This window comes from Cetorhinus maximus, chromosome 4 (genome assembly GCF_964194155.1).
Source record: "Cetorhinus maximus chromosome 4, sCetMax3.hap1.1, whole genome shotgun sequence".
NCBI lineage: Eukaryota > Metazoa > Chordata > Chondrichthyes > Lamniformes > Cetorhinidae > Cetorhinus > Cetorhinus maximus.
In genome coordinates, this window is record NC_135882.1 from 84,439,280 (window position 1) to 84,462,964 (window position 23,685).

The 23,685-nt window shown below is 46.1% G+C and overlaps 1 protein-coding gene across 1 annotated transcript in view; it reads left to right on the forward strand.

Annotated features, from left to right (window-relative positions):
* The first annotated feature begins 528 nt into the window (after positions 1 to 528).
* The window catches only part of ttpa (tocopherol (alpha) transfer protein), a 62,934-nt gene continuing 39,777 nt past the window's right edge, over positions 529 to 23,685 (forward strand). Inside the window, exon 1 of the mRNA XM_078540429.1 lies at positions 529 to 1,021. Within this exon, the coding sequence (XP_078396555.1) occupies positions 806 to 1,021 (216 nt within the window). The 5' untranslated portion in view covers positions 529 to 805. The remainder of the gene's footprint in view (positions 1,022 to 23,685) is intronic.

A 23,685-nucleotide genomic window follows, 5' to 3' on the forward strand; every position in this document is an offset into this window, starting at 1 on the left:
GGCCGTAAGAGCGAGTGACATAATAGAGAAGAAAACGCTAGTTGCGCGTTGGCCGCCTGCTCTCCCTGTGCAATGTGTGCACGTACACTGGGGCATAACTGCGACCACAATGCGAGTTCGAGCTGCTTCCCTTCCAGACCATGAGGGCCAAGTGGAGGGAGAAATGGATGCGCAGATTGAAGCGCAATTGGAAGACGATGAGGCAAGATCCCAACTAAAGAACAGCGAGACCATGGTGACTGGCGGCTGTGTCTAAGTTTTGGTTTATCAGTGGTCAGTGAACGATTTTGAACCTTTCATGTTTGTTTTATCAGTTACGAAACTTTGTTTTGGCAGTAAGGCCTGGTATTCAATGACCTTCTGCATGTTCTGCTGAAATCTCTCCAGCTCTTGGCTAACTCAACAGCCTCGGCCAGCTCGATAAAATTGTTTTATGCAATAAAATTAACATTATTTTGAAAGCCTTAAAAAAAAGCACACTGGGGCATCAGAGTTTGGGCCTCACTGGAAAATAAAACTGACCAAAAAAGAAAGAATCTGGCTTCTCTTCTGCTCTCCCCGTGTTGGCCAACACCTTGCAACATAACTCAGCCCAGTTATTGTGTAAGAAAACAGCAAAACAATCAGGGCAAGTGGAACGATTATATGCGGTTGGATGTCGCCTTGGTCCCGCCTACAAGTGAAGTTCCGGTGTAACTTTTAGGTGCTATGGTGCTGAAAAGTATCATAGCTGGAAAAGGCCGAGTGGATCGTGGGTTTCCAGAGCGGCTGCTGCCAACTCCAGTCACTGAAAACAGTGGAGAGCATGTCGGCCGAGTACAATCCGCAGGAAGGGAAGCCGGGTCACAGCGGCGAGGATCCGCCTGAGGACCAACTTTACTCCGGCTCAATGCTTCGCTCCATCTCGGAGCTCCGGCTCCGAGCGCTGAAGCACAGCCCAGCCTGGCCACTGGGCTTGGAGAATGAATTCCTTCTCAAATTCCTCAGAGCCCGGGACTTCGACATCGAACTGGCGCTGAAGGTGAGGCGACAGAAACAGGCAGACCAAGAGCAAGGGAAGGAGTTAGCTCTAACAGGGCAGGGGGAGAGAAGGACGGTGATGTCGGGGTTATAGGATGTGAGATTCCCACCTGGCAATCGGAGATTTCCAGCGAGCAGAAAGAATAACGTTTCGACACCTAAACTTTTCGATGTTTCCAGTTCTTGACACCTGCCTCGGGTGCCGCAGTCGCTAGCTGGGTTGTAAATAACATAACACTGGTGTTAACCTGGTCATGAGCAAAAATTGAGAGAGAAATATCTCTTTGTCATTCACCCTATTCAAAGACTCGGTGTCACTGCAGCCCGAGCACCATGGATAGTGACGATCGCGGCCCAAATTTCCTTTCCATCACATGGCTGAGCAGGAATATCTCCGCTCTTACCACCTGACATTGGCACATGTTGGAAGCATTTACAAGTTGATATTCAACCTGTTGGGGCTGTGTTATTAATACACCTTCTTTATCCCAGAATTTCTAGTTTAGAAACAGGGACACTATCCATTGGGCCACAAGACCTCCATGGAGTGCCTCTTTAGGGCTGAATCTATGTGTTGTGCAGGTTCCAATCACTTCCACAGTCAATAGAGCCTAGGAGACTCAGCAAAGGTAAGTTTGAAATTATTTCTTTAGGCAGGTAGGAGCAGCACTGCTCCTCTCAGCTCCACATAAATAACCTGTGTTGCAATTGCCCTGGGGAATCCCTCCACCATGAACATGCTGCACACCCATGTCCCTAGGTCACACTGCTAGTCATATTGGCCCGATATTGACCAGTCTTAATCCATTCTACTTGATCCATTTTGGAGGAAGCTAGATAAATATATGAGGGAGAAAAGAATAGAAGGATGTGTTGATGAGGTTTGATAAAGAAAGGTAGGAGGAGGCTTTTGTGGAACATAACCACTGGTATGGACCAGTGGGCTGATTGGCCTGTTTTTGTGCTTCAAATACCATCTGAATATGTAGCTATTTAATCGAGCAAGCTGCCTCTTTGGCACCCTGTCTCTGTCTGGTTGAGTCCTCAAAACAACAGCTCCCTCTTCACCATGGGTATGATTGACCAACCAGGGTGCTCTGTCTTCTGGCCACCCCAGTTTATTTTTTTGTGTATATCGCTGGCTGGCCTTTCTTGGTTTTAAGCCCAATGTTCTTAAAAGTGGGGTAAGGGTAGTAAGTACAATTTAATTCTGAAATGTCAACACTTTAAGCATGATTATGTTATGCAAGTTTGTTCAATTTATCCTGTCCGGTGGGGGGGTTGGGGGGGAGGTGAGAGTGAGGGGTTAGGTCAGAATTCCATTTTAATTGATAACAGATCCATAGATGTTCTCTCTTGCAATGTGGTTCTGGGCAGGCTCTCACAGTATCTCCATTTCGGGAGAAGGATTCCCGTTGACAGCTCTGATGCTCTCCAATGCTTCACTGTCAGTTTTTAGCTCAGCATTTTTATTTAGGATTCGACTTGCTAATTGGAAGTAAATGAGAATTTTCTATACAGGAGGATACACTAACCTGATCATTCTAATGATGCACGGTTTCCGTTGCGAGCGGTAAAGGGCATCATGTCAGAAGCTGTTTCTGCTACAGTCAAACATCTGAGGTATCTCACACTGATCCATGGCCTTCGGGGTCTAGAGATATTTTCCACTTTTCCGTGGAATAATGTGAATGGGACGGATCCCATCGCTGTGAGGGTGGAAATTGGGTGTAAATTGTTGGCTGTTCAGTTTCCTTTGTCTGCTTGGGGGGCGCAGCAAAGAACTCCCACACCAAGTTGGATTTCAGGCCACAGAGCCTGGTGCACTCACACGGTGAGACACTGGTGGGAGAGCAGTGGGGCTCTTCTGGAAAGGGACACTGATTAGTGGGGCTCCAGGCTGAGAATTCCAAGAGAGGAGACAAAAGGCTCCAGGGACCTCTGGAATGAACTTGCAGGGCTGAGGATGGGGGCGAAAGGAAGGAGCCACAATATATCAGAATTGTCCAGGGGCCTGGAATTAGGGTTGCCAGCTGTGATGAAATGTTTTCCTGGAGGTTTCATCACAGGACTTTCCCCCACGCTTCAGCCATTAGTCGGCCAACACGTCTGTCCTTGTGATGCACTGCCTTCCTACACCAATTGGAAAGCAAAAAGACTCATTACCCAATTGGATGATGCTTGACTGTCAGACAAACTGCCTTTTTCTCCCATTTTCAATACTTCAAAGAGAAATGTTCAAAGAAAATAACAAAAAAAAAACAATCTTTTTGAATGTTCAATGATTTTTCTCCAGGGTTGCACACAGCTTTCCTGGCGATAGGCAATTCCTGGAGACTCCAGGCCAATCCTGGAGGGTTGGCAACCCAATCTGGAATGATGATTAAACCAAACTTTTTAAAAATTCATTTACAAGATGTGGATGTCACTGGCTAGGATAGCATTTATTACCCATTCCTAATTGCTCTCGAGAAGGTGGTGGTGAGCTGTCTTCTTGAACCGCTGCAGTCTATGTAGCATAGGTACACCCACATTGCTGTTAGGGAGGGAGTTCCGGGATTTTGACATATTTCCAAATCAAGATGGTGAGTGGCTTGGAGGGGAACTTCCAGGTGGTGGTGTTCCTATGTTTCTGCTGCCCTGGTCCTTCCAGATGGTAATGGTCGTGGGTTTGGAAGATGCTGCCAATGGAGCCTTGGTAAGTTTCTGCAGTGCATCTTGTAGATGATACACACTGCTGCCTCTGTTCGTCGGGCGTGGAGGGTGTGAATGTTTGTGGATGGGGTGCTAATCAAGTGGGCTGCTGTGTCCTGGACAGTGTCAAGCTTTTTGAGTGTTTTTGGAGCTGCACTCATCCAGGCAAGTGGGAAGTATTCCATGAAAGTCCTGATTTGTGCATTGTGGATGGTGGACAGGGTTTGGGGAGTCAGGAGGTGAGTTACCCACTGCAGGATTCCTGTCCTCTGACCTGTTCTTATAGCCACAGAATTTAAATGGCTAGCCCAGTTCAGTTTCTGGTCAATGGTAACCCCCTGGATGATGATAGTGGGGGATTCAGCGATGGTAATGTCATTGAACATCAAAGGGCAATGGTTGGATTCTCTCTTGTTGGAGATGGTCATTGCCTGGCATTTGTATGGCATGACTGTTACTTGCCATTTGTCAGCCCAAGCCTGAATATTGTCCAGGTCTTGCTGCATTTGCACATGGACAGATTCAGTACCTGAGGAGTCGCAAATGGTGCTGAACATTGTGCAATCATCAGCGAACATCCCCACTTCTGACCTTATGTTGGAAGGAAGGTCATTGATGAAACAGTTGAAGATGGTTGGGCCTAGGACATTACCCTGAGGAACTCGTGCAGTGATGTCCTGTAACTGAGATGATTGACCTCCAACAACCACAACCATCTTCCTTTGTGTTAGGTATGACTCCAACTAGTGGAGAGTTTTCCCACTGATTCCCATTGACTCCAGTTTTGTTAGGGCTCCTTGATGTCACACTCAGTCAAATGCTGCCTTGATCTCAAGGGCTGTCACTCTCACGTCATGTCTGGAGTTCAGCCTTTTTGTCCATGTTTGAACCAAGGGTGCAATGAGGTCAGAAGCTGAGTGGCCCTGGCGGAACCCAAACTGAGCATCAGCAAGCAGGTTATTGCGAAGCAAATGGCGCTTGATAGCCATTTGTTGATGACCCCTTCCATCACTTTACTGATGATTGAGAGTAGACTGATGGAGTGGAAATTGGCAGTGTTGGATTTGTCCTGCTTTTTGTGTACAGGACATACCCGGGCAATTTTCCACATAGCCGGGTAGATGCCAGTGTTGTAGCTGTAATGGAAAAGCTTGGCTAGGGGTGCGGCAAGTTCTGGAGCACAAGTCTTCAGTAATATTGCTGGAATATTGTCAGGGCCCATAGCCTTTGCAGCATCCAGTGCCTTCAGCCGTTTCTTGATATTACGTGGAGTGAATCAAAGTGGCTGAAGACTGGCATCTGTGTTGCTGGGGACCTCCGGAGGAGGTCATCCACTTGGCACTTCTAGCTGAAGATTGTTGAGTGCTTCAGCCTTATCTTTTGCACTGATGTGCTGGGCTCCTCCATCATTAAGGATGGGGATATCCTCCTCCAGTGAGTTGTTTAATTGTCCACCACCATTTACGACTCGATGTGGCAGGACTTCAGAGCTTAGATCTGATCCATTGGTAGTAGAATCGCTTAGCTCAGTCCTTCACTTGCTGCTTATGCTGTTTAGTAAGCAAGTAGCCCTGCGTTATAGCTTCATCAGGTTGGCACCTCATTTTTAGTTATGCTTGGTGCTGCTTCTGGCATGCCTTCCTGCACTCTTCATTGAACCAGGGTTGATCCCCTGGCTTGGTGGTAATGGTAGAGTGGAGGATATGTCGGGCCATGAGGTTACAGATTGTGGTTGAGTACAATTCTGCTGCTGCTGATGGCCCATAGTGCATCATGGATGCCCAGTTTTGAGTTGCTAGATCTGTTTATCCCATTTAGCACAGTGGTAGTGCCACACAGCACGATGGAGTGTACCCTCAATGTGAAGACGGAACTTCGTCTCCACAATGACTGTGTAGTTGTCACTCCTACCGAAACTGTCATGGACAGGTGCATCTGCAGCAGGCAGGTTGGTGAGGATGAGGTCAAGTATGTTTTTCCCTCTTATTGGTTGCCGTAGACCCAATCTAGTAACTATGTTCTTTAGAACTCGGCCAGCTTGGTCTGTGCTTGTGCTACCAAGCCATTCTTGGTGATGGACATTGAAGTCCCCCACTCAGAGTACATTCTGCACCCTTGCCACATTCAGTGCTTCCTCCAAGTAGTCATCAGCTGAGGGAGGGTGGTACATGGTAATCAGCAGGAGGTTTCCTTGCCCATGCTTGACGTGATGAGGGTTGGAGTCAATGTTAAGGACTCCCGGGGAAACTCTCTTCCGACTGTACAGCACTGTGCCTCTACTGGTGGTGGGACAGGACAAACCCAGGAATGGTGATGATGTCTGGGACATGATCTGTAAGGTATGATTCCATGAGTATGACTATGTCAGGCTGTTGCTTGACCAGTCTGTGAGACAGCTTTCACAATTTTGGCACAAACCCCCAGAGGTCAACAGGGCTGGGATTGCCGTTATTGTTTCAGGTGCCTAGATCGATAACAGGTGATCAGTTTCATTCCTTTTTATTGGCTTTTTAGCGGTTTGAGTGGCTTGCTAGGCCATTTCAGAATCAATCGCATTACTGCAGATCTGGACTCACATGTAGACTCCATGTAGAAATGTAAATGCACAAGGAGTTTATAGTGTTTTAGTTTAGATGAGGATGATCTGTGATGCTAATCCATTTGAAAAGCAGTCCTTCAACTAAAAAGTTTTGAGAAACACCATCTGAGGAACAGGCATGTTTTTTAATACTTTCCCTGTTGGTATCCTTTTGAGTGAGCCAGAGGATTATGCTGCGATTCTCTTCATATTTCAGCTCTGGAATGTACTATAGTAAATGACGTGATAAATATTAAAATAGATGGAGATTTCATCTTGGATAGAATCAGAAATTTCAACATATTTAAGGCTAGATGACATCCAGCGAAGGATGGTCAAGGAGATGGTATAGGTGCTCTGTGAGCCCTTTACTCATCTCTTCAATAAAGTCGGAATTGTTCCTTTAGATTGGAAGGTAGATCGTCTATCTCCAGTTTTCAAAAAAGTAGACAAATCAGAGCCGGGGAACTACAGGCCCATCAGCCTATCATCTATCATAAGAAAGATGCATAGCAAGATCCTAATAGATGTTCCTTGTGATCATTGGGAAAGAGAAGGGGCCATTAGTGATATTCAATAAGGCTCCCAGAAAAGAAGGTTGTGTCTAGAAGCTTAATTGAGTTTCGTGAAGAAGTTAAAAGGTTAGTGGATAAGGTTAATCTGATTGACATTTTCAGAAAACCTTTGATACTGTATCACACGCTAGGTTACTTCACAAGATATAATCTTGTGATATCAGTGGGAATTTAATACACTGGATTAGGAATTGACTCCAATTTGACAGGGGAAATGTTGTATTCCACAGTTGTGGGTTGCCCTGGTGGCAGGTTACTCATGGTATCCTCCAGTGATTGATACTCACTGCTTTTATGAATGACTTGAGCAGTGGTGTTGGGATATGGTCAGAAGATTTACAGATTACACTAGAATTTTTACAAGTGTTAAATCTGTAATGGAGTACAGCCTTCTGGAAAAAAAGGATTTAGATGTACTAGGGGAATGGGACAATCATGGAAAATGGTGTTTTAACCTGGAGAAAGAAACTCTGGTGCATGTACGTAGGACCAAGACAGAATGTACTTACCATTGATAGTGAACAATGCTGAAAGTGCTTGAGTCTTTCAACTGATTTAGTCATTCGTCACCAGATCTGGGTAGACCGCAACAATGTCTGCTATGTCAAACTGCCCACTACTCCAGCATTGTTCTGTTCTGTATGCAAAGAAAACCTTCCTCCAGCACCGTCTGTTTTCTTAAATCCCTCTCCCTGCTCCCTCCACCCTCACCTCCAACAACAAGCATGAGGTGCTCATGGACCACTTGTCACTAAGATGAGACTATCTGTTCAGCTGCCTCTGCTTCATCCCTCCGTCCATTAGCTCACTGGACCAAACATCCCTCAATGTTCCCCCACTGTATCCTGGCCCTAAACTCTCATCTTTTCGAGATTCTCTTTTATTGGAACATCAAATACTGAATTTTCTTGATTCATTGGAGACTGCTTGGGAAGTGGGAAGGCTGGCAATGTGGTGGGGAAGGTGTTGGGAGCAGAACTAAATGTCGTCCTGGTGTCATGTCATACTGCCAGCAGTGAGGACCTTGACAACATGGCCTCCCACTGGGCAGCCAATTGAGCTACTCAAGTGATCAATTAAGGGTCTCTTCCTGCACCTGGGGGCATATTGCCCATGATGGGAAGACCCACCGACACACAGGGAGACCATCAAGTAAGCCGTGGCAGCCTCCCACCAGGTTCCGGGGAGTGAGTGGTTGCCCTCCTTGAACAGCACACCATGGTCCATGGAGGGTCCCCTCGGTGGCAATGGCCACTCCTACAGAGACAATGCTGCCAGTGCACCACAATTTCCTCCTCACCCCCACCCCCCTGATCACCATGGCCTATCTACCTGGCCCTGCTTGCCCAAGCCTAGCTTATCTCTCTTTGAGGGCACCCCACCATTGAGGTGCCCTCTCTCTGAGGTTGCGGCCTCAGCCTTGGCTACCGCTAGCAGAGGCTGCTGAGGCTGCCAAGCTGCTGGCCCTCTGATTGGGCTGGCAGTTCTTGAGGACGGCAGCCCTGGTGGTGGCTGTTTAATTGTCTGCTGCCGGCAAAATGCCACCCTATGGTCCTATCAATTGCTAGAACATGCTTGGTTCCCATTTTGGCCCCAGTAGCAAGACTTGACCATTAGAGACAAAATTTAGCCCATTATCTTCAACCCCTGTCACAAACGTTATTGATTCCATCTCCCTTTCTGGCTGCTGCTTTAGGCTGAACTAGGCTGTTCACCATCTCTGTCCTATTTGATCCTGAGCTAAGTTTCTGGCCCCTTAGCCTCACTATCATCAAAGCCACCTCTTTCCAAGTCTGCGATATTGCCTATCTCAAACCCTGCCTCAGCTCATTCCGCTGATGGAGAAACACTCATTCTTGCCTTTCTTACCTCCAGATTCAATATTCCAATACCCTCCTGTCCGGCCTCCTATTTTCCACCCAAAATAAATTCCAGCTCAACCAAAGCCCTGCCGCATGTTTCCTAATTCGCAACAAGTTACATTTACCCATCATTGTTCTACTCACTGACCTACATTGGCTCCTGGTCAATTAACGCCTCAGATTTTAAAATCTCTTCCTCATATTCAAATGCCTGTATGGCCTTACCCCTTCACTGCACCTGGTGTCAGAGTGCATATCCAACATCCACCAGCCTCTAGTTAAAGATTAGAAAGGCTAATGCTATTGTCATTAGTCCGTTCTACAAACTGTATGCTGGCCACCAATTTATCTCACTCTGTCTCTTCAGCCACCAGACTTCACCCCAAGCTGAGATTCCAACCCCATATACTGTCCAATCACTCACTTCCAGCTCCATAACATCAGCACCTGAACTATGGTCTCTGACCATCTTCAATCGAAGCACATCCATGTCTTTGTAATTTCTAGAATCGACTATTTTATACCTCTCCTGGTCAGCCTCACAACCTCCACCCTCCCTGTAAACTCATAAATTCAGCTCATCCAAAACCCTGCTGTTCGCATCCTATCCTGCACCAAGTCCTGCTCACAGAACACCCCTGTGCTTCTAACCTATATTAGCCCCTGGTTTCCCCAACACTTCAAATTAAAAATTATGATACTTGTGTTTAAAATCCTTCACGGTGTTGTTCCTTCCAAGCTCTGCAAACTCCTCAGGCCATACAATCCTTTGAGCATCCTGCGTTCCTCCAACATATGGTTTCTAGTAAATCCTTCACTCTCTTTGGCTCACCATTGGATGCTATGCTATGTGCTGGAGATCTCTCTACCTTTGTTTCCTCTCTTAAGAACTTCCTTAATGACCACCTTTTTGTTCAAACTTTTAGCCAGCCCTTCTACTATCTACTTTGGGGAAACATTCATTTTTGAAACTAGTGTCACTAGCACATTGATGGATACAGCAAAGCTAGCCAGAGGCATAAGAGTTCATTCAGGCTGAAGTGACCTTGACAACCTGTCAATTCTAAAGTTTGGCTGCCAGTCAGATTGCAGCATTCAGGATAACTCTGTTTCACAGCTTTCTTGGTGAATCTTAGCTAACGTATATAATGTTCCTCAAAAAAGTCGAGGTAAGTTAGTCTTTCACTTTGTGTTCAGTTAACAGGATAATGGTATGTGGGAGGAGTACCCTTCTGTTGCATTCTGACTCCTTTCTTCCTCAGAAAGTGCACAACATAAACCCTCTTCAGCCATTTAATTATTTATAGTCCCAGCAGAAATGTTGCAAAATGTTGTCAATGTCCCAGCAATCTTTGACCTCTCATATTCACATTCTTGTTACCTCTGTTTTCTGTCAACAAATCGTACAACATTTACAACTAAATAAATATGTGATTTCTGTGGAATAACAGCTATGTGGAAGAAAACGTCAGAGTTTTTTTCATTATTAGTTCAAAGTGTGCTTTCTGAAATGGGAAAGCATGAAGAAATAAAGATAGGCTTGAAGCTGATAGAGTATCATATGGTTATCATTGGGCTAGTCATCAAGGGGCCTAGACTAATAGTTCAGACATCATGCATTCAAATTCCACCATAGTAATTTGAGAATCTGAATTTGTATTAAAACCAAATCTGGAAATAAGAGAATGGTAACAGCAAAAGTGACCATGAAGCTGTTGGATTGTTATAAAAGCCTAACTGGTTTTCTAATGTCCAATAGAGAAGGAACATGCCATATTTACCCTGTCTAGCTTAAACATGACTCCAGGCCTACACCAAGGTGATTGACTCTTAATTGTCCCCTGAAGTAGACTAGCAAGCACTCAGTTCTATTAAGCAGCGTAAAGAAAATTAAGAATAAAACAGAACAGACAACTTGGCTGCATCTAATCGGGACACAGTAAAGGCACACCTAGTCCAGTTGGTTGTGCAAGAAATCTCCTCACTAACATCTGAGGATTGGTTCCAAAATTGCGAGAGCTGTCCCACAGACTAGTCAAGCAACCTCTGGATATAGTCATACTCAGATAATTATACCTATAACAGTAGCCTATCAGATTTCTTCATCAACCTTCCTGGATGTGTTGTGACCCAGCTCAACATTGATCCTGGATCCTAAGAAGTATCATTAATTCAGGTTGAAGATAGTCAAATAAATCGTTTTACAATTACCACCTACTGCCCTCCCACAGCTGATAAATCAGTATTCCTTTATGTTCAAAACTACTTGGAGGATGCACTGGGGTACTAGGAGCACATAATGTACTCTAGGTAGGGGCCACAATGTCCCTCATCGAAAGTGGCGTATTAGTACCACCATTGATTATTGACATAGCTGCCAGACTGGGCTTGCAACAAGTTGTAAGAAAATAAACATGAGGGAGTAACCTACTTGACCTTGTCCTCACCAGTCTACCTGTTGCACATCGCTCTGTTCATGACACATTAGTTGGAGTGATCACCATACACTCCCTGGTTATCCCTTTTCATGGTTTGTCCCTGTGCTAAGTGAAAGAGATTAAGAACAGAGTTAGCAGTTCAAACCACAGCAACCATGAGGTGTAGTTATCTGCAGCAGCAGAATTGTATGCCACCTGTATCCTTCATTTCTGCCTTACTCTCAAGCCAGCTGACAATCCCAAGTCCAATGAATGTAGAAGAGTATGCTGGAAACATCGCTAGGCATCCTAAAAATGAGGTACCAACTTGGGGAAGCTACAACACAGGATTACATACTTTGTTAAACAACAGAAGCAGCACGTTGAACAGAATTATTCTGCTACCAACGGATCAGGTTAAAGTTCTGTACCATGACACATTCAGTTGTGAATAGTGGTGGACAATAAGCAACTAAGGGAGGAACACCCCATCCTCAACAATGGCATATGAGTATAAATGACAGACTTAAGTGTTTGCAGCATCTTAGCTGGAAGTGTCTAGTGGATGATATTTCTCACCCTGCTCTTGAGGTTGTTGCCTTCATTACTTTAAATGATAGGAAGAAACAGCTGAGTGCACTGGAAGGAAAAATAAAACTTGCATTAATATAACACCTTTTATGACCACCGGATGCCTCAAAGCATTTACAGTCAATGAAGTACTCCTGGAGTGTAGTCACTGTTTTAATGTAGGAAGGCTGCGTTTGCTGCCAACGCCATGCATGCACAGTTGCACTGTTTTACTCTGTTACATCATCTTGGGTGACAGAGTAGACAGCGGCCAGGAGAAAAGATGGCGCTGCTCAAATCATAACAGTTGCATTTTAAGCAGCTTGGTATAATTGGCCTTGCTTTTTCTTTATTTTTGGATTCTTTCTTTTAGATTATTTGATTATTGTAAGATGCTGCAATCTGTTTTTAGTCTCTCAGTTTTCATCCTCATTTATCAATACTCTCCCTTTTGATTTGTCATTTATTAATTTCATTTATTATTATTTATAAAATTTATTATTTATAAAACAACTATTCTAATAAAGTCCATAATAGGACAAGACACCAAAACAGATAAAGTCTTTCAGGTTTTTTTTCTGTTTGCTGAATTAATGCAGGGGTTACTGATGAGTGGGGATATGTGGTATAGTATTATGGGATTTGTGTTTATTGCTATTGACTCAGTTATATGTGATGGAATTTCAGAGAATACTTGAGTGTATCCATTGGTCACTTGTACACCTGTAAAATAAAAAGGACAAGCTGCAAATGCTAGAACTCTGAAGTAAAAACAAAATGTTGGAACAGCACATCAGGTCAGTGTGCATTCATACAGAACAAACACGGGATAAGATGAAGAATGCATATCCAAAGAGCTATAACCCATCACTTATCATTATAGATTCTGACAGGTCTAATGTCCATTTCCAGCATTTTCTGCTTTTATTTCATACTTCTTCATATATTCTGAAATACATAGGTATCAAAAATGGACAGCAACTGCAGAAGTTGCATTGTTTATTACCTGAGGTAATGCTACTGTGTATAATTTTGAGGTTGCTATTTTCAAAAAGTGAATGAGTGATTCAGTAATATTGCTTATTTATGAAGCACAATGGAGCTGCAGAAGAACACTGCTGAAGAAGTGTTGCCCTGTCAAGCATGCAATTAAAACTCGCACATGCATGATGCACCATGATGCATTCATTTGTATGTGACTTCATGATCTCTTTGCACAGCATTATAGTGCATTTAATGTATTTGACTTAATGTTTTACAATGCAAAATAAAGTTAGAACAGTTCCTCTTCACAATGTAAACAAAAGGTGGCATTAGGCATGGCACTATTCACTTTTTTTTATTCATTCATGGGATGTGGGTGTTGCTGGCTAGGCCTGCGATAGCATTTATTGCCCTTGTTCAGATAGCATTTAAGAGTCAACCACATTGCCATGGGTCTAGAGTCACATGTAGGTCAGCAGATTTCCTTTCCTAAAAGACATTAATGAACCAGATGGATTTTTATAACAATCAACAATGGTTTCATGGTCATCTTTAGACTTCTAATTCCAGATTTTTATTGAATTTAAATTCCACCATCTGCCATGGTGGGATTTGAACCCAGGCCCCCAGAGCATTACCCTGGGTCTCTAGATTACAAGTCCAGTGACAGTGCCACAATGCCATCACCTCCCCAACTTCTTATGCCCTTTACATGAAATTCATATTCTGTTCATCCTGGACTAATTTTAAAGACAAAGAAGAAATAACAATGCTGTAAATTTGAAACCAAAAGAGAAAATGCTGGAAGCACATAACCAGCCATTCAGAAGCTATAAGGGAAAATAATTCAGAACTTGAAATCATGGCCTATCTTTTTTAAATGTCAAAATATTTTCTCTCGATATTTCCTAAATGTTCACATTAAACTGCGGTGCGCAGAACTGGGATTGTGTTGGTCTAAAGCACATTGCCAAGACTGATGAGTAATGAGATGTGCTTGGTATATTGACACATGTGCAAAGGAACTGACAGGCTGGCCACAGCGGAGTGACAACAGTGGATTTCTGCACATAAGCGGACCAGAGTGCACGCGCAAGAGGGTATTGGCAGCCATCTTGTGTGGTCATCTTGCGTTGGCAGGAGATGTAGGAAATACAGCAGCTAATTTGCACGAACAGCACTGTGATAATCACCAGATAATTTGTTTTTGTGATGTTGTTTGAGGGCTAAATATTGGCCAGGACATTACTCCCTTGATTGTCTTTGAAATAGTCTAATGGAATTTTTGACATCACAGACTGGGCCACAGTTTAACATCTCACATGAAAGAAGGCACCTTGGCCTCCTGTGCTCACTGACCTATGCTGCTGCTCCTGGTCAAGAATGCCTTGAATTTATAATTCTCATCCTTGTTTTCAAAGTGATCCATGGCTTCACCCCTCCCTATCTTTGTAATCTCCTCCAGCCCCACAATACTCTGAGATATCTGTCCCCCTCTAATTCTGGCCCCTTGAGAAAACCTGATTGTAATCCCTCCACCATTGGTGGCCTCATCTTCAGTTGCCTCGGCCCTAAACTCTGGAATTCCCTCCCTAAACCTCTATCTTGCTTTCCTCCTTCAAGACTGTCCTAAAAACCTGCCTCTTTGATCAAGCTTTTGGTTATCTAGCCTAATATCTCCATATGTGACCAGCACGTTGGGGACTTTTATTAAAGGCACAATATAAATAATCTCTTGTCATTAACAGTGCAGCACTTAATCTGGATTGAGGCATAAAACCATTACCATCTGACACAGAAGCAGGAGTGCAATCAACTGAGCCACAGCAAAGTGAAGACTATGGATCTCAACAACAACCCCAGCTGTGGCACTGATGATCAATGCTCCAGAACCAGTCGTACCCCTAACTAAGCTGTTCCAGTATATTAGCATCCATCTACAGTGCGAAAAATTGTAATGCATTTCCTGTCAACAAAAAAGGAAGCAGGACATATCAAACCTGACCAAATACCACCTGATTAGTCTATTCCCAATCATCAACAAAGTGAAGGAAAGAGTCATGAAAAGTGCTACTGAGCAACATCAATCTGGACCATTCAGTTCCAGACCACATTACAGCCTTGATCCAAATATGGACACAGACCTAAATTCCAGAATTGAGGTAAGACTGACTGCTGCTGACATCAAGACAGCAATTGACCGAGTGTGGCACCAAGCAGCCCTAGTAAAACTGAAGTCAGTTAGAGACTGTCCGGTTGCCACGGTCATACCTAGCACAAATGATAATAGTAATGGTTGTTGGAGGTCAATCAGCTCCAGAACATTGATGCAGGAGTTCCTCAGGACAGTGTCTGAGCATATCTATCTTCATTTGCCTTCCTAATTACTTGCTGTATCCGCATACTAACTCTTTATGATTCATGTACAAGGACACCCAGATCTCTCTGTACCGCAGCATTCTTCAAACTCTTTCCATTCAAATAATATTCTGCTTTTCTATTCTTCCTGCAACGTGGGTAACCTCGCATTTTCCCACATTGCACTCTATCTGCCAAATTTTTTCCCACTCAGTTAAGGGCTGTAACTTCCGAGCGCCAGGGTAGTGTAACTGCCGGGCACCCCAAAGCTGCGCTGGGGAGCCCACCCGGCAAGTTCCCAGGTAAGGTTTGCACAGCAATGGACAATTGCCCTGCACTGGGAGCCATCCGAACATGCGACTTAAATCACAAAACATTGGCTGGGGTTCTGACTGTCTTACATCAATAGTTGCCCAGAAAAAGTTAGAAGAATCAAAACCAAATCTGGCTTCTGAGTAACTATTGTACAAACCCATGCATCGACCCCTATGAGACACCCTCCACATCTCCAAACCGCACCCCACCCCCCACACCCCGACTACCCCCCATGGGATTTCCACCTCCTCCCCAATCCCCTCCCACCGTCTATCTGCCCCACAGGGCTCCCCCCCTCCACCATGGGACTTCCCCCTCCCCGCTCCTCACGGGTATCTCCCGCCCAAACCCCGAGGGGACTCCCCCACCGCCAACCATCCCCCCAAATGGAACTCCCGCAGTCAACCCCCCCCACCATGGGACTTCCCCCCCCAACTCCCTACTATCCCCCAGCCCGATTCAACCCAACCTCCCTCACTGCTGACTGCCCGACTGTCCCCTCCTGACTGTGCGACCCTCCAACAAGTGCCGGACTCTGCCCCACCCTGAGTACCCAACCCATGCGCCCACCCCCACATTCTAACCACTGACAAACCTACCTTTTTTTATTATTTATTTATGGGATGTGGGCGTCGCTGGCTAGGCCAGCATTTATTGACCATCCCTATTTGCCCTTGGGACTTGAAAGTGGCTGGGCCTCTAAACCTACCTGATTTATGGTAGCCGGTGCCATAAAAAAGGGGTGTGGCCTCCATGAGTCTGACTCTGAAGCCCTCAACAGAAGGCCTTGGGAATGCTCTGCCTCGAGGGTGAACTTCCGTTGGGGTTTTTCCATTTGTCCTTTGCAGCTTCAGTAAATGATCTGCAGAAACCCTGAAAAACTGGCACAAAATGTGATTACGCTGTTGTCCTGGAGCTTCCTTGGCTTTTCTGTTAGAGATATAGCAGACAAACCCCCACAGAAATTCACTCCCTATATGACCACAAAAGCTGATGTATTAGGAACTTTTCAATAGTCAGAAGAAGTAACCTGCAATACTCTTTGTAGTCACATTTCAATTACGAGTAATAAAGGTATTAAGGTCTTGATATTAAATTTCTATGCCCATTATTTTAGGAAAAGTATTAACATGTATGAACGTTATGAGGCACACTTACCTCCATGCTCAAATTACCAATGTACTCGCTTAACAGGTACAGTCCTTTGTTAATAGTGCAATTTTTTGATCATTAAGTGTGGGTTTTGTTTGAAAAGAGCTCTTTAAAATAATGAATGGGTTTGACAGGGTAGACATAGAATGAATGCTTTCACTTATAGGAGAGCTCAAAACTAGGGGTCATCAATATGAGATAGTCACTAAGAAATCTAGTAAGGAATTAAAGAGAAATGTCTTTTTCTCAATGTAGAATTCACTGCCACATGGAGTGGCTGGCCAATGGCATTGACGTGTTTAAGGGGAAGTTAAATAAGTACATGTGGGAGAAAGGAATAGAAGGAAATGTTGATAGGGTTAGATAAAGCAAATAGAGTGGGAGCAGGTTCACATGGAAAATCAACACCAGCATTGGCCGAATGGCCTGTTTCTGTGTTTTTAGTTCGATTGAAAATAATAAAATTGAAATAGGGCAATTAAAACAAAAAGAAAATGAAACATAATTTAGTTTATGTGAAAAAGAAAACACACAAAGTAAAGCAGTAACCAACACCCATCCAGGACCCTCCACTCCTGCCTGTCCCTCTGTCCCCACCCCATCTTCCAATCCCAGCCCTGGCCGTGTATTCACCATAACCCCTGACCTTCCCCTCTCCGACGCTGAATGTTCAGTGCTCAGCAAAGGACTTAGTTTCATACCCTTACGCCCTCATCTCAATGAATTTCGGGCTCGGCACGATGCTGAATTCTTCTTCCGCCGCCTTCGTCTCCGTGCTCACTTCTTTGGGCAGGAGGCCTCACCCCGTTCAACGGATCCTTTTACCCACCTCCAATATTCTCCCTCCACCTGGACCCCTCCCTCTGGATTCTACCTTCTCTTGATCTTTTCATTGAAAACTGTCGGCGTGACATTAGTCGTCTCAATTTCTCTGCTCCTCTCACCCATTGTAACCTGTCTCTCTCTGAACTTACTGCACTCAGTTCTCTCAGGTCCAACCCTAACATTGTCATCAAACCCGCTGACAAGGATGGTGCTGTTGTCTGGCGCACTGACCTCTACCTCGCGGAGGCTGAGCGTCAACTGGCAGACACTTCCTCCTACCTCTCACTGGACCATGACCCCACCACTGAACATCAAGCCATTGTTTCCAGAACTGTCACTGACTTCATCTCCTCTGGAGATCTTCCTTCCACAGCTTCCAACCTGATAGTCGCCCAACCTTGGACGGCCCGCTTCTACCTCCTACCCAAAATCCACAAACAGGACTGTCCTGGCAGACCGATCGTGTCAGCCTGTTCCTGCCCCACGGAACTCATTTCTCGCTATCTTGACTCCCTTCTCTCTCCCCTTGTCCAGTCCCTTCCCACCTACATCCGTGATTCCTCTGACACCTTACGTCACATGAACAATTTCCAGTTCCCTGGCCCCAACCACCTCCTCTTCACCATGGACGTCCAATCCCTCTACACCTCCATCCCCCACTGTGATGGTCTGAGGGCTCTCTGCTTCTTCCTCGAACAGAGACCCGAACAATCCCCATCCACCACTACTCTCCTCCGTCTGGCTGAACTTGTTCTCACACTTTCTCCTTTAACTCCTCTCACTTCCTCCAAATAAAAGGTGTGGCTATGGGTACCCGCATGGGCCCCAGCTATGCCTGTCCCTTTATGGGGTATGTGGAACATTCCTTGTTCCAGTCCTACTCCGGCCCCCTCCCACAACTCTTTCCCCAGTACATCGATGATTACTTCGGTGCTGCTTCATGCTCTCGTCGGGACCTGGAAAAATGTATTAATTTTGCCTCCAATCTCCACCCCTCCATCATTTTCACATGGTCCATCTCTGACACTTCCCTTCCCTTCCTTGACCTCTCTGTCTCAATTTCTGGTGATAGACTGTCCACCAATATCCATTACAAGCCTACCGACTCCCGCAGCTACCTCAACTACAGCTCCTCACACCCCGCTTCCTGTAAGGACTCCATCCCATTCTCTCAGTTCCTTCGCCTCCGTCGCATCTGTTCTGATGATGCTACCTTCAAAAACAGTTCGTCTGACATGTCCTCCTTCTTCCTTAACCGAGGTTTTCCACCCAAGGTAGTTGACAGGGCCCTCAACCTTGTCCGGCCCATCTCCTGCGCATCCACCCTCACGCCTTCTTCTCCCTTCCGGAAACATGATAGGTCCCCCTTGTCCTCACTTATCACCCCACCAGCCTCCGCATTCAAAGGATCATCCTCCACCATTTCCGCCAACTCCAGCATGATGCCATCACCAAACACGTCTTCCCTTCACCCCCTCTGACGGTATTCCGTAGGGATCGTTCCCGCCGTGACACCCTGGTCCACTCCTCCATCACGCCCTACTCCTCAACCCCCACCTATGGCACCTCCCCATGCCCACACAGAAGATGCAACACCTGCCCCTTCACTTCCTCTCTCCTCACCGTCCAAGGGCCCAAACACTCCTTTCAAGTGAAACAGCATTTCACTTGCACTTCCCTTAACTTAGTCTACTGCATTCGTTGCTCCCAGTGCGGTTTCCTCTACATTGGAGAGACCAAACGCAGACTGGGTGACCACTTTGCAGAACACCTTCAGTCTGTCCGCAAGCATTACCCAGACCTCCCTGTCGCTTGCCATTTTAACACTCCACCCTGCTCTCTTGACCACATGTCTGTCCTTGGCTTGCTGCATTGTTCCAGTGAAGCTCAACGCAAACTGGAGGAACAGCACCTCATCTTCCGACTAGGCACTTTACAGACTTCTGGACTGAATATTGAGTTCAACAATTTTAGATCTTGAACTCCCTCCTCCATCCCCACCCCCTTTCCGTTTCTTCCCCCTCCTTTTTGTTTTTTCCAATAATTTATATAGATTTTTTTTTCCCACCTATTTCCATTATTTTTAAATGTATTTCCACCAATCGTTTATCTATACCTTTTATGCCCTTTTAGTCTTATTTCACCCCACCCCTACTAGAGCTATCTGTACCTTGCTTGTCCTGCTCTCCACTCTTAATTAGCACATTCTTTTAGATAATATCACCACCTTCAACACCTCTTTGTCCTTTTGTCTGTGACATCTTTTGGTTATCTCCTCCTCTCACTGCTTGCTTGTCCCAACAACCCCCACCTCCCTTCTCCCCCCCTTAAACCAGCTTATATTTCACCCCTTTCCTATTTTTACTTAGTGCTGTTGAAGGGTCATGAGGACTCGAAATGTCAACTGTGCTCTTCTCCGCCGATGCTGCCAGACCTGCTGAGTTTTTCCAGGTATTTCTGTTTCTGTTTTTGTTCAGTACTTTTGTTTGTAGGTCACTGGTTTTGAAATCAGGGCCTGAACACTAAAAGTAATGTTGTGCTCTGATTTCTACTGTGTAGTTTGAAAATTTTGCTTGGTGAGAGGTTTTGGCCTGTGTAAAGGGTTGTGCACTGTGAGGTTCATGCTGTGCTAGGATAGTGTACACTTTAACAAAACATCAAATAGTTGCATAATCCCCATTGAATCAAAGCTTAATTTCCTTCATTACGTGCTTTCTTATTTTGGTCTGCTATTGTTGAGTCATTGTGATTATTTAACATTGCACAAAACTGGTTAAACAGGACTGAGCACTCTGTGTTAGTATAAATTTTCCATCAAGAAGTGGTGTAACTGTTTTAAGAAAGTATTTCCTAACTAATAGTTTTTGACAACCGAATATATCCACAGTATGATATTAACGCGACGCCTTATCATTGTACAACACAATCAAGTAATCTGGCTCTCCCATTCTGGTTAATTACCCTGCGCAAGAATGGTAGGGTCTGAGGACCACTGGATTTTGGGACTTGGACCTCATTCCCCTATCAATGGCGATGTGGGAACAGGTCACACAAGATTAGTGGTCATGAGAATAGTGGAGCTGCGGGCGGTTCATTGTGGGGCTTAGTTTGTGTTGGGGAGCAAGGTAGGAGATCTAGGGAGTGTGAAAGTCAGGGATTTTGTTCGGAGGGAGATCCAAAAGTTGCTTTAAGTCCTGGGGGCAGAATTTCCTGTGCCCGCTGGCGTGAGACGTGTTTGGCGGCGTGAGCGGATAATATGGCGAGAAAGCCAAAAATCAGTTTCATGACGTTAGAAGCCTCATTGTAATATATTTGCTTATCATTATAAGCCCATCGGGCCGGAATCCCCCATGCTGAATCATCTGCCCATATTGGCATGATTAGACATCAACATGTTTCACAGCAGCACTTGGTGGGCTGCACTTCGAGGGGAACTCGGAGGTGAGTGCACAGTAACATTGCGCAGTGCTCGACAGGGTCGCCCATTGGACTTCAAGGTCGAGGCACAATAGGAGGGGGGCAAGGGCTGTTCTCAGGTTGAGATGCATTGCTGCCCTGCTAGTGAGGGCTGCCCTGCTGTTGAGGCGAGTTGTGGGGTGGGTGGGGGGCAAGGGCTGCCCTGCGATTAATGATGGTGCACAAGCACATGCAGGGGAGGAGGAGGGAAGCAGCCACACATTAGGGAAACCTTGTATAAAGGTGACCGTTCCTCTGCAGCTGAGACAGTTCAGGCACAGCAACATTGACATGCTTGGAGTTGGGCCTCTAGCTTATCTGCCCACTCAAGCAATGCAGAGGCGTGAAATTGCCACAAAGCGTTCCAGAGCTTTTCACCCCTCGAACACAGACTGCAAACTAATGAGCGTTTTAGTGGACTGCAGAATAGTTAGATGACTGCGCACGTTGTACAATGTCCTTGCGAAAGCTGGCTGTGGAGCAGTCACTGGTGGAGGTGCTCACAGCCTCTTGCAATGTCACCATCCCGGTTTGGGCCAGTCTCCCCCATGGTTCAAGCTAACAGTGCAGCCTTGCAGCGCAGGTTAGGAGAATGCCTATGCTGGAACTGAGAGCACAGCATGCAGTCTAGTGGGTGAATCGGTCAGGTGGAATGGGGCGGAGGTGGGTGGGGTTGCGGGCAGCTATTTAGCGCACTAAACTCTGGCCATCCAAATGCATTAAAGGGCCTTCAGACTTGAGCAAGAGAGGTTCTTAGAATACCCAAGCTAACATACACGCCTCTCTTTTTCATCCTACAGAAGGAGTACATCAGGAGCATTGAGCCTGGTGAACTAGCTATGTGCCTTCTGGCGTACAGAGAGCAGAGTCAATAGAGAAGAGAGTGACAGGGCACCTGGCTGCGCAGAGGGAGGAGCAGCACCCTCTGGAAGAAGAGGCAGCTGGGGCTCCCACATATGCCCTGAAGAGCCACGGTGAGCCGTCACTGGTCGGCGCCTAGCTAGACCCAGGGTCTATAGGTGCCGCCTTTCATTCCTGCAGATGACCGAGAACCAGTGTTGCCAAAGACTGCACATGACCAGGGAACTGGTCAGTCACATCTGCCAATTTCTGCAGGATTTGGTGCCACAGGGACATGGAGGGCATCTACTGCCTGTGACCATGAAAGTAACTGTGGTGCTCAATTTTTTACGCCACTGGCTCCTTTCAGGGCTCCACAGGTGACCTCTGTGGGATATCACAAGCCTCCACCCACAAATGCATCCATGATATCATGGATGCCATCTTCGTGACGGCACACAACTTCATGCATTCCGCTCGGGACTAGGAGAGCCAGGATGCAAGAGCGATTGGAATTGCCCAGATCTCGGGTTTCCCACAGGTGCAGGATGCCATCGACTGCACTCACGTGGTGCTCTGATCTCTGTCGCAGCAAGCGATCAACTATGTCAACCGCAAGGGCTTCCATTCGCTGAATGTGCAGCTGGTGTGCGACCACCACAAACACATCCTGCAGGTCTGCACACGGTTTCCAGGGAGTGTCCACGACTCCTACATTCTCAGTCAGTCACAGATCCCTGACGTCTTCCAGGGTCCACAGAGGCTGCAGGGTTGGCTCCTTGGAGACAAGGGCTACCTGCAGAGGAGATGGCTGCCTCAGACTGCAGCAGACAGAAGGTACAACAAAACGTATGCTGAAACTCACAAATTGGTGGAGCAGACCATCGGGGTGCTGAAAATGAGGTTCTGGTGCCTGGATCGGTCTGGTGGAGCCCTGCAATATTGTCCACAGAGGGTATCATGCATCGTTGTTGGCTGCACCCTTTACAATCTGGCACTGCAATGGGGAGAGGAGCTGGCTGAGGAGGAGGAGATGAAGGAGCTGGATGTCTCTGATGAGGACGTCAACGGGGATGAGGGTGAGGAGCTCCTTAAAGGCAAGCATGATGGGGATGAGGCCATCGCACTGGCCAGACAAGGCATGCATGCTCAGGAGGCCCTCATAGCTCCTAGATTTGTGGATGATGATGACTTGCAATGAGGAGACACTATAGAACCTCACCTTGCATCTGTGAATGTTTAACTCCTGTCTGGCAGTGCACATGCCCACTGTGATAAGGTTTCTGTCAAGGGTACACAGCAGAGACCCTTATAGCCATTTGATTGCAGGAGGATGATGATGGCATTCCATAGATCTTCACATTGCCTCTGCGAGTGTCTGACTCCTGTCAGGTCAAGCGCAACTCATTTGCGTTCTGTGATCAGGGTCTTATCATGGAGACGCAGCCTTAAATACACCTGATCCTTTGTCAGCCTTCAACACCTGATCCCTTCAGGAGCACAGCGTCACTAGTCACAGTTGCTGAAGAGATGGGGGCCAGACCAACCTTAAAAAAGTGCTGAGAGCACACAGACAGAATGAGAGAACTCTGTGACACCTGCCCACTACATTCTGGCAGCAATGACCAGCACCGCTGAGATGCAGGCATCAGTAATGTTTCCAGGGAGTGTGAGAATGGACAATCACTTTGCTTTGAAGGTTACACACTGCACAGGGAAAAGGTCCTGGACTGAAACACCTGCCTTCATCTTATGCAGGAACCAAGGTTTCACATCTGAATGACACGAACACTGCTCATCAGAACAAGGAGCCATAGTCAGGGAGACATTCCTTGGAGTTTATTTACAACAGTGAATATTATGTACAAGGGATTAACACTCATGCCCAGGCTGTGCAATTACATCTTAACATTCCTGACCCTGCCGCTACGTCTTGGTGCTCCCCGGGCATCCACAGCAGAGGTGGAGGCAGCCTGCTAACAGCTACGCCGTCTGTGATGACCTTGGCACACATCCTCTGGAGGGCTGTGACCTGGTGG